At 34.5% G+C, this 12,283-nt stretch overlaps 1 protein-coding gene across 2 annotated transcripts; it reads right to left on the bottom strand.

The window, feature by feature from the left end:
• Positions 1–4,907: 4,907 nt before the first annotated feature.
• Positions 4,908–9,484, bottom strand: LOC123535595 (uncharacterized). Of its 2 annotated transcripts, none has more exons than XM_045318306.2 (7): positions 9,340–9,484; positions 8,293–8,465; positions 7,984–8,053; positions 7,152–7,424; positions 6,650–6,951; positions 6,249–6,398; positions 4,908–5,982 (listed from the first exon to the last, which is right to left on the bottom strand). In XM_045318306.2, the coding sequence occupies exons 2-7, from the start codon at positions 8,455–8,457 to the stop codon at positions 5,833–5,835; spliced, it is 1,110 nt and encodes a 369-aa protein (XP_045174241.1). In that variant the 5' UTR covers positions 8,458–8,465; positions 9,340–9,484; the 3' UTR covers positions 4,908–5,832. The 2 variants fall into 2 exon arrangements, with proteins under 2 accessions (XP_045174241.1, XP_045174242.1); XM_045318307.2 differs by lacking the exon at positions 9,340–9,484 and adding an exon at positions 8,632–8,654.
• Between the last annotated feature and the right edge of the window lie 2,799 nt (positions 9,485–12,283).

Here is a 12,283-nt window from a genome sequence, read left to right as displayed (position 1 = left end):
GGTCATTGTGCTATGTAGTACATTGTATATTATCAGATATCAACTAACCTAGATTTTTGCGTAAAACTCCTTTGTGACCGTAGGTTTAAGATAAACAACGGGGTCTTTAATATAAAATTTAGTTGTGTTTAAAAGAGTGATATTTGTCGTATCTATTTAGTATTAGTATTTACTAAATCAAAGCGTTGCATAGTCAACTGCGGATGCTCACTTTGTCAATTTGCAGGCGCGTGCATAGAGCCATAGACATGTCTATTGACTGATTTTCCAAATACAGGACAATATTCGAATATTTTCATTAGTTGTAAAAATAATGCCTCATGTATGTACAATGTCAGTTATAACTATGAAGGAAATGTTTTCTGTATTTTTTTGTTTATATCTTTTTTCTACTAGATACTTTATTTTAACCACCGGTTCGTGGGAATCTTTGGGATTTACGAGTACTGTATCAAGCAATAAAACTATCATACGGTACTAAAAGATATTCAATACCAATCTTTCGCTATTTTATTTCAATGTGTAGAAAAGCCCCATCAAATGTATTTAGTTTTTAATATTTTTGTCAATAGAGCTGCATTCATATTTAAATGTTATGCAGTAATAATCATTTGAGCCGCGCCATGAGAAAACCAACATAGTGCGTTTGCGACCTTCATGGATTCAGACCAGACTGCGCATCCATCCTGTTCGCTAACAGTTTCTCTAATTGCAATAGGCTTTGAAAGCGAACAGCATGGATCCTGACCAGACTGCGCGGATGCGCAGGCTGGTCTAGATCCATGCTGATCGCAAACGCACTGTGTTGGTTTTCTCATGGCGCGGCTCATTTGTTGTTAAACTGTATTTAGCTTTACATATGTATTGTGTACTTTTAAAAATACAACAACAAAAAAACTAATGCCTGGTACTGTCAATATAAATAAACTGATCAATTTTATATTTACATAAACTATATTGCCAAATACATTAAATTTTATGGAATTTGGGTCTAGTCTACCATTAATTGAAACTAAGAAAGAAACGAGAGCACAAGATAACTATTATTTCTTTAATTACGTGTACTCGTTTTCTGCAATACGGTAGCACACGTGTGTGCTATTTTTTTTTTTCGATAAATCTGAAGGTCTGATCGAATATAAACATGTTTGTTATTCTTACAAGTCAGACGTCATCGAGTGACTTTGTTTATGTATATACCGACTTTTGTGTTGTTTTTTCCCCGTGTTGTATTTTCGAGTACTAATTTTTTAATTATGAATTTTGAGTAAATAAGGAAAGGTATGCGGGCTTAAATCGGTAAATGACGTAACAATAGTTTATATTTATTTAAACCACGCCCAATCTCAGTTATTTTAAGTAGGCGAAAAATTACACCGTGTTATTAATAATTTAATTCAGGCATGTTTGTTTATGAAACAATTGGGCAGTTGTATGAGCTCTACTGCCATTGCCCCCACCCCCACCCCTTCACACACACACTCACACACAAATCATTTTACGCTTCTGACACAGATATATGACACGGGTTTACTATTTAAAAGCTCTTATCTTATCTGTACGAGTTCAAAAAGTTGGTAGAATGTTACATGCTTAGTGTAAATGTTATTTGAGTCCATAACAAATAATTGTTACTTGATACAAGATATTTGTAATTGCAAACACAGTAAAAACATATTTGGCTTTGAGGTCATCGTATTTTCATTCAATTTGTGTAGCGAAGGCTAGAAAACTAACGAAAAAGACGGATAAGAATTGGGGAATTATTACATCACCATCGGAGAAGGAAATAACACAGACTACAATGTTGTCTGTGATAACAAGAGGCCCAATTATACCAAAGTCGCTCACCTGAAGAGGACATTAACCGTCTGACCCTTAAAGGGGTCCAACACCCAAGTTGAACAAATTTATGTGAGTATCTTTTAGTGATGCCACAGACCAGGTTTGAATAAGAACCACTGAGTGGTTCACGATAAGTAGTCATTAAAACGTAGTTTTACTTTTATCCCTAACAACCCCTAAAAGGGACCAACTGCACCCATTTAAACAAATTGACAGAGGACCTTATAATGATGCTCCTACCAATCACCAACCAAGTCTGATGAAAATCCAATTAGCCATTCATTAGAAGGAGTTATTTAAACGTATTTCAAATTTTAACTCTAGCAGCCCCTTAAAGGGGTAAAAGGCTTTATAATAATGCTACAAATCAAGTGTGATGGAGATCCATCAAGCAGTTTATGAGAAGAAGTCTTTCGAAGGCATTTACACTTTTGTTCTAGTGGCCCCTAAAACCCCCTCCCCCACCTATTTGTACAAATTTGGGAGAGGACCTTATAACGATGCTACAGACCAAGACTGATGAAGATCCATCAAGCGGTTCACGAGAAGTCTTTTAAAGACATTTCCTTTTTGAGTTCTATAGTTGTCCCTAAAAGGGGCCAAGTGCCCAAGTGCCCCCATTCGAATAAAATTGGAAGAGGACCTTATAATAATGCCACAAACCACCTTTAATGAAGATCCTTTAAGCGGTTCACGAGAAGAAGTCATTTAAAGCTATTTCTAAGTGCCCCCATTTGAATAAAATTGGGAGAGGACTTTAAAATGATGCTACAGATAAAATTTTATGATGACCCATAAGTGGTTCATGAGAAGAAGTCTTTTAAAGGCATTTATATCTTTAATTCTAGTAGCCCCAAAGAAGGGCCAATTGCTCCCATTTGAACAAATTTTAAAGATGATTTATAATGATGCTATAGATCAAATTTGATGAAGATCCTGTAAGGGGTTCATGGGGAGAAGCATTTTAAAGGCATTTCTATTTTTGGCCAAGTTCCCCCACTTGCACAAAATTGGGAGAGAACTTTATAATGATGCTACAGACCAAGTTTTATGATCATCCTTCAATCAGTTCATGAGATTTGGTCGTTTAAAGGTATTTATAATTTTGGCTCTAACGGCACCTACAAAGGGCCAAGTGCCCCCATTTGAACAAAACTTGTGAAAGTACCTTGTACTGATGCCACAGAAGTTCCATCAAATGATTTATGAGAAGTTTTTTTCTCTCTTTTTTTTAGCTCCGGTGGTCCCTAAAAGAAATCAAGGTGAACAGACAGAGGGCACTGTCAGGATTCTACTGGTTTGGTGTAATTCTGACCAATAGTTTCAGAACAGAAGATATTTAAGTGAAAATGTGGACGATGGGCGAAGAACGCCGGGCCATCCACCTATACTTACAGCTCACCTAAACCTGTGAGCTAAAAACCTGTAAGCTCGACCAAAAAAAAAAAAAAAAAGAGTGTTCATGATGGATAATGAAATGTGTAATATCCGCTAGTACCATATTTTATTGAGTCAACGATTTATAAGGGACTAGAACGTGTCTAAGAAAAGACCAACTAAATCATGGTAACCACGTTATTTTTGGCTAGTAAATTATTAATATAGGCCCTACTTTATTTCTGTGACTGACTTGAAATTTGTCCCAAATATCAGAAACATGTATCAATTGAAAATAGTATCAAGGTCATGCGACCGAAATTCTGTTATCTTAAATTGTCTAGGTTAAAACATTGATACCATTTGATGTACCAACGTAACATAGAATATAAGTTTATAATTCAGTCCAGACCATTGAGTGTCCATAATGTGTTAGCCTGAACATATAAATTGTAGACAAAATATGTTTTTTTGACAAAACACAATTGTTATATAGATTTTTTAGATAAATTATTGTCGGTCTCAGTGGTATAGCTACTAGCTAGGATTCCGTTATTTATAGAATACGGTCATAAAATACGGTCATTGACTTGTCGTGTAAACCGACCTTAAAATAGATTACAACTTACGTCAAATAATACGTAAATTAGTCTGCCCAAGTGTTAGTTAACTTATTAGCCGATGTCTCTCTAATGATTAAACACGAAATTATGATATTGTTTTCTATTTTTCTTTGTTTATTTGCATTCATTTTTTTTATGTTTGCCATATCTTTTTTGACGCATCAGATTTCCTATATTTTAAAGCTATAACATCCTTTGCCAGATTGTTCGATATGTTTGTGTAATATTACATTGTTTACAGCCATGAAATCAGGTTCTTTTTTATTTTCATTTTCTTATGCCACTGGTGAGTTAGACTAGCTCCTAGACTATGATATATCTTTTTACGATTGAATGTAGTGAACTGAGCCAGTCTATATCCTATGTCCAATATCATATCAACATCAGTCCTGTGTGAAAACCTCTAAAATATACTGGCTTTTGTCTCTATGAAATTGAATTTGTCTAAAAAGGAAAAATATAGAAATATAGTTATTATCAGTCTAGTGGTTAGTCTACTGGCGATTATACATGTAGATTTGTATATATCATAAAGCCCTCGTCTTAATTTACATTCATGAAAATTAACTTGCCGGCCACAAAATTCATAGCATATTTCAAACTGGCGAACTGACAAAATTATTTATAAGGCTGCAACGTTTTTGTTGCCGTAAACTAGATCAGATACTTGCATGACTCACAGTGAATGCCGATAGCGTGCTGGTGTTTTTCCAGTTTTATGAAACTCGTGATACAAGTTTATGTATACTCTCACTAAATTTTGCCGTGTAATATTTACAGAGGCAAAGCTGTATTGATTAGCACGTGTTGTGCATAAAAACAAAGGCAGATAAACAACAAAACACAACTGCTTTGCGTTCCAGTCAAGTTATTTTTACGACCTCTTTTTTGTTCTGGTTTTTACAGACCAATACACCACTTCTCAACTGATCTGCATTTTTAGTTATATCGACAAAGGTAGTGAAACGGACAGACAAACGGAACTATCGTTATCCGGACTTACACCATACTTGTACCCACAAACCATGTAAACTATAACACATAAAGAAAACTAAAAGACTGTTGATCTTTTCAGAACATTTTAATAATTTTTCTTGAACATATTTTTTAACTTTTATCATATAAATTACAAAGAATCTGAACACTTTTCAATAGTTAACATTAAACTAGTCAATAAAAACATACTTTCAAACTTAGCACTTTGCCGCACAAACATTCAACAACATTTTATGTTAAAATCATGCAATAAAACAAACATCATAATATGAATCACAGTAAAAATGGAATTTATACAAAATAAATTTGTAAATGAACAGACACGACTTCTACACTTACATGTAACTATTTAAGAATGAGATTTTATTCATTTTTTGCACCAAATAGTTTTTAAGCACATTCTATACACAAATTCCACAATGGCCAAGCCATAACTGCAATCACATTTTATCTTTTTTTTTTCAAGAGTCTCGACATAACACCTTCAGAAGCCTAAACCATATAAAATTTGTTTTTGTTCTTACGATACTAAATTTATAAATGTTAGGTAGATGAGAATCAGATGTTGATTTGTCTGTTCTAATGTTTCTATATGATGGAATAAACTGTATATATCTGGTGAACGAAACTGGTCTCGTCATATCTAAAAGTCGTTGGTTAAATATATCAAAGACATATCTTTTAATCTCTTGTATTCTCTACAGAGTCCAAATCTCTGTCCAGTATTAGCACCATGTGCCTGACTATGGAAACCAAAGCCTTGCGTCTGTATCAACCGTAGCTTAGCAACAAATTCTGCAGTAATTGTCGCTTAGCACAGCAGCTCGTCAGATCTAAATCTTTGGAATACTGACCGCAATAAACCCCGTACACCGCCCATACAATCCTGAGATCAGTGCGAGTAAATGCCAGTGGGATTTATGTTTGCGTTGACAAAAAAGTCGTCGCGAAAACTAATTTCACTAACTGTTAATGTATTTATGCGCTTGGACTAGTTGTCCGTGATGTCAGCTGTTCCAGATGTTGTATTGTCGTAGTTGAATCTCAGAACAGCTCTGCCTGTCAGCCTGCACTCGTACAATTCCTCTAGCACCTGACCAGTTTCCTCAACATTATGGACCGAGAAACTTGGTGGTTCAATCTGAATATACAAACAAGATGATATGAATATATCATTCGAAATTCAATAGTTTGAATACCTTCATATCTTACAACAACATGTCTGATATACATCTTAAAAACTTGGCAAAGCTTAAAGTTAACAGTTATTTAACCCTACACCCTGTATATTTATTTCAAAATTTGGAACATGTGCCATGCAATTGCTAATCTGGATTCAATTCAAGTAGTAAAGTAATGGTTAACTTTGAAAACATAAAGCCTAAAATAATTTCTAAGTGTATTCACCTTTTTGTCTGCAACTGTCTCGACAAGAAATCGAAGCTGTTCTACTGTGCCTCTTGGGATTCCAACAATACTCTGTTGTTTGGCGGCCAATGTGTTCAAGTTAATTGACACCTCTGCCATAGCGTTGCCTCCAACCAAGATCAACCCCTCCTGCAACACAGAAAACCAAACATTACAAATAACTGCACATATGCCAAGCCGAGTTTCAAAAGTTTAATCAAAACATTGGCAAATTTAGATTTGAACAATGGCAATTCTAAAAAAATATATATAAAAAATTCCCATCTGACCGTATATTTATAGTCAAACCTATTTTCAATAATATTCTACTATGCTAATACCCGACTGCTTTATTAACTGATTGCTTTTTTCCTTAAAAAAAATAAAAAATAAATACGTACTCTGTTTAGACATTTCAGTGACCTCATCATTGTTCTTGGAGAGCTGACAAAATCCACGACAACATCCACGCCTCCTCTGCATGCGTCCAGGGTTCGTTCAATGATGTATTGCTCGTGGTCTTCCTCGCACCAGTGAATGATGTCGTGACAATCATGCTCCTGTGCAGTGATCAATTTATCAATACTATTGTCTGCCACAAACAGTCTGATGTTGCTGTTTTCTTGTCCGATGAGGTAATTGGCTAATCTCAATGTCCACAGACCTAAACTTCCAGCTCCGACCACAAGGACGTTTACACAGGCTGTAAGTAAATAAAACAGTGGTTGTAAATGAAAAATTGATCATTACTGCATAAAAGTCACTGTGACTCCATTGTATTACGAAATATCCACAGCAGTGTAAATCGATATTTATAGAAGAAACAATTTGTTTACTAGTAGTTTAAGTTTGACCTTTACAAGGACACGATCATTTCTTAATATACAAAAATTGTTTACTTACATTTGACTTTTTGTAGTTTTTCAACATGTGGCTGTGCCTTTAAAACAGCATTGTAGGCAGAGAGTGCACTGCCGGGAAGCATGGAAGCGACCTCTAGCGGAATACTGCTTGGAATCTGCACAATGTTCTCTGTATCCTCAACTGCAATGAATTCCCGGAATCCGTCATTTCTCATGTCTTCGTCTGGGAATATGATAACTTTGTCACCAGGAATTATGTTGGAATTGGGTAATGTATTGCAAACGTCATTTACAACACCAGCTATTTCAATACCTGAAATATGCAATAAAATGCCATATAAGCCATGTTCAATGAACAACAAAATGCCATAATTAAAAAAAACCTGATTTTAAGTTACAACAAACATAAATAATTTCTTTCAAGCAAAGTAACTAACATTATCATCCGAATTAATTTATTCAAATTCAATAATGATTTTTATTAATGTCATATCAAGTATAAATAGTTTGTAAAATAAAGCAACTTGGACAAACAGACAGCAGGCGGAAACAGAAAGACAACGTACAGCGAAGGAGCACATCTTATCATTCAGCTTCCAGGCGGCAGGAGAGATCTATATAAGCTAGCTAGGAGAAAAGCTGAGACTACTAGCACCATGTCACATAACTGAATTTTGTTTCAATGTTAATATCAACGATTAATTATTACAAGATTTGGTGGGATGAGACACTACTATCATACTGTGAAAAAGAAACTCGCGTCAGGGGACTAGGTGCAAGTTTTGGCGGGAAAATATAGGTAAAGCCATCTTTAGCTATTGATGACAAGATGTGCGCACCTTCATGAACTGGTAAAGGTACATGTTGTTTACCTGGAAGAGCCGGTCTGAATTGACTTTTTCTGACGTAACCCTCAGAATAACAAATACCAGCATAGCACACCTAAAACGAAAAATTAATGGAAATATAAATATCAGTCTGAAAAAAAGATCAATTTAGAATAAAAATATCCACAAAATATTGAACAAAAATTACCTTGGTCTTAAACAAACTATTTTTAGCCTGATCGATAATGTCTTCAACATTAAAGGTCAATCCATCCTTTCGAATTTAAATAAATAAGAAAATAGAGTTACTTAAAAAAATATTTTTGCACTTGTCAAAGAATAAAATAGAATTACCTTGACAATTACCCCTCCTTTAGGACACCTTGGCATTTCGGACATGACTGAACTGCTCTCCAAGGGCATAGCGGACAGCGAGGATATTCCCTCGGAAACGTTGCCCAACATCACTCTTCTCGCAACCTGTACCTGCTCATTCTTGTTTACTTCGTTGTCCAACATTTTCGCTTCTGAAAACAATTATTAAAGCATTAAAATATTGACTTAAACAAATTGATTCCAACCACTATCTTCTGCTTTGCCCATATTACAATAAAAAAATAATCCAAGGATTCTAATAAAATATATTTAATAAACTTATTTATCCCGCGGAATAGTCTATGCGTCCTAACAAACCTCTGTAAGAATGTTGTTTAGTCCACAGTTTTTGTCTGAATTAACAAACAACTTGTTTACGACCCGACATCTAAGGTCAGCATGCGTTAATCATGCTTACGCATGCGCAGTGTAAACATTATTTGATCAGCTGTTCAAGTAGTGAGTTTGCAAGGTCACTCACTCGATCGATTGACTGACTGACTTTTAAAGTTTTAATACACACCACACGAACCAAAAAATGGCTCTTTAACCTGTGTTTTTTTAACAAAGTTATACAGTACTGTCTTATCATTGAAAATGAACCAGAAGCAGGACATGCATAAACTACATTTGAATGACTAGATCTTAACCAAATTTAGCCGTGAATCTTCACCACATCAGTTCTTTGGTTTTTAGCACCATTGATACTGATCACAGCAATGGGAAATACCATACTATTCTAACTGTTTTTAACACTCGAAAAAGAAACTTAATCATTACTATATCCCAATTTCGATTTCAACTGATTTTTTGTTTTTAATTTTAATCTTTACCGATATCTTTATTTTGTCTACAGATATAATCCTTTCTCAGAACATAATTCCAGAATAATTCATTAATACCACCATAAAATTATTAATCAAGAAAAATACTGTTGTAAAAAGAAAAAATATGTTAGAGGTAACTTAAACAGTTAAGATCCAGTAATTTAGCAAACTTTATATTAATATATAATAATCTAATTACCTTTGTATTTTAATCCTAGTAACACACAATAGAAAATATCACAATATTTTGCTTTATCCGTACGCACGTCTGATATGAACGACACTTTTTGAGTTTTGAACAAATTCGGCCAGCGGGTGCTGATCTTATATGTAAGATCATCATCTAACCTCGTGCTGGTAGAATGGTAAACATGCAGAAATCGGTCAGGTCATGTATCACATGTTAAACGAGAGGATTAGCGGATTCAGTCAAACCAAATAGTATCATAAAACGTATCGATATAGTCGTGGTGAAGTAATTGAATCTTGTAAAAATCTTGATGAAATACTGATAAAATTTTATGTATTTTAAAATATATCTTTATTCCTAACAGTAGCTGCATTTACTACTTGTGAACGTTTGTCGGAAACGACACATATAATATCACTTTCGGATTCGACCAAGTTGTCCGCATTAGTTTATTTTTGGATTCTTCACGGTGTGTTGGAAACTCCACGCTTATATCAGCTGTCTAAATATAATGTATTAAAATTAGTTGTGCATAAAATATGCGTAAGCGTTATATGTGTAATACATGGTAACAAACATCAAAGAAAAAAACAACCAGTACGTGCGTGTTGTAGCGTGCGGGTTTCATCACCATGAATGTGAACCACCCGTCAGGAGAATGATCAGTGATCGATCTTACATCATCAGTGGGTGAGTAGAGCCCGTGGTTGTATTAATCAAACAAAAAAAAAAAAAAAAAAAAGACGCAGTTAAAATAATTCAAATTATTGAAATATTTCGGTAGTGATTTCATTTATTATGACATTGTATTTCTATTTTGTCAGTGTGACAGTGATATATTTTACTAGGAGGGAAGGCATCTATTTGGCCTGTTCGGTATTCAACTTGAGAAAAAATGGTTATATGGTGGCATTCATGCTGCCCTTTTCACCACCCCACTACCACAAGAGACAGGGCAGACATTGACCCCGGTAAGACTTGAACAGTCAGCACCAGGTCTTTTAAGTTCATTGAAGTTTCTGAATACTCGGTACAATATGTAAGTACTGGTATAAATTTACTGTCTCCTTCACGAACGTAGGAAATTGGAAAATTGAGAATCCCACGTACTAGACATGCAGAGGAAACGTGAAAATATCGATATAGATAGATTACGACAAGTGCATCTTGCTAATAAATTTCCCGGTAAACTGCACGTGGTTTAGAGTGTTCTATCCTTTATATACCACTATATACAAGAAATGTTATTAAAATTTAGTTCATTTTTAACACAAGAAATGTGGTCTGTGTGGATCGTTTTACGCATGTATGTAAACATGACTGTCGGAGTTGTTCCCCTTCGTTATGTTTATTTGTATCTGCATCAACAGCTGTTTTCGCATTCTGCATTGTATGATATTTTTTACTGTGTAAATAACGTTCAACGTTCCTGCATTTTCTTTTACCACCAATATTTACGGGTACACTGTTACTATCAATTCTCCATAATCATCAACTAAGTATTATCTGATGTTTTTCTTGCTATTTCAGAAAAAAGTCGTAAATCTTGTGCCATTTATCAATTACATATGTTTTATGTAGTGACAGCATTACATATCTTTTTTTTCGTAGTAATATCATATATGTGTAAATATATACGCGTTATTTATATTCGTACAATGTATTTCTGCCTAAACTGATAGTAGGCCTACAATTTTGAGATTGTTTGCCTTTATAAATTATATTTAGCTCTATCCTCTCTTGTCTTAACATTAATTTTCAGTGATTTGTAGCGGTTAATATAAATTGTGACCATTATTTACGTTATCTGGATTCAATGTAAATAACCTCAGTAAAGAGTTTGTATTCCTCCTTGGTAATTTGTTTTACGGGGATTGGTATGTATGTGGGCAGGAAGAAAGGAAGAAATACTGACGTCATTTAAAAAGGTGGTCAAAAAAGTCAACTGTCAATGGTTAACTGTACATTTCTTTCATGTTTAATGGTACCTCCCGATGATTGTATTTCAAACGGTTGGCAGAAATGTAGCTCTTATAAATTGAAATTTTGGTAAGTCACTTTTTGACAAGATGTATAGTGAAAAAAAATTAAAATGATTCTCAATTTAATTTATTTAAAGTAATAAAATCTATAAAAAGATCCTGTGGAAGCACAGAATGCAACCAAGCAAAGTAATAATAGCAGACTTAGTTTGATTGAGGTAATGAAATGTGCAACACCTCTTATGCACGCACCCTAGCACCGGCTTAAGCGGAACTCTATTACACATGTATTGAATGGACCCGATGATGCCAAAGGACCAGAAAATATAACAACTGTTACACTGAATCCAAGCATAAAATTACTGATGTTTTCAGCGACAACCGATGACTAGAAAAACGTATTTTAGCCAAAAGGCATTTACATAGAAGGGCGTTACCCATTAAAAAGGAAATTTGCAACATTCTACCACCTCGTGAATATGTTAGGTCGCATGCACAGCGCATGAACATCTTACGAGTAATATTGGATATTCACGTATGAGGTTCATCAAAAGTTCGTCTTTCTTTATGCTAATTACATTTACACTCACGCGCTGATTACTGATCAATAGTCAATAAGTACATACATACATTCATAGTTCGTCCAGTCTATACATAGTTTTGTAAGTCTTTACAATTAACGTAGATATTGAGATGGTATAAACCAGGTATTTGAATAAATTTCACAAAAATTCACACAAAGCTAAAAGTTCGTGTCGTATGTGTCTCAGGAATAGTGAAACTATAAGAATGTTACTTCTTGTTTTAGTTGGGATTTACAACCACCTCTCACTCCTCCCCCACATCGACAATATGTAGATAGGGACACCATTGTTCTATGAACACACAAGTCATACTTTGTGCTTATATTTATATCTGTTTAGAAAAGCTTGTCATGTGATTATGACACGAAAATACTGAAATAAGCTACT

This window comes from Mercenaria mercenaria, chromosome 17 (genome assembly GCF_021730395.1).
Source record: "Mercenaria mercenaria strain notata chromosome 17, MADL_Memer_1, whole genome shotgun sequence".
NCBI lineage: Eukaryota > Metazoa > Mollusca > Bivalvia > Venerida > Veneridae > Mercenaria > Mercenaria mercenaria.
This window is presented reverse-complemented; position numbering and strand designations above follow the sequence as displayed.

Excerpts from the sequence above, each read along its gene's own strand:
- LOC123535595 (XM_045318306.2), bottom strand. The coding sequence starts at position 8,457 with ATGTTGGACAACGAAGTAAACAAGAATGAGCAGGTACAGGTTGCGAGA. Across the intron at positions 6,399-6,649 it reads CACTGAAATGTCTAAACAGA|GAGGGGTTGATCTTGGTTGG; the intron begins GTACGTATTTAT and ends TCTGTGTTGCAG. Across the intron at positions 5,983-6,248 it reads AGACAGTTGCAGACAAAAAG|ATTGAACCACCAAGTTTCTC; the intron begins GTGAATACACTT and ends TTGTATATTCAG.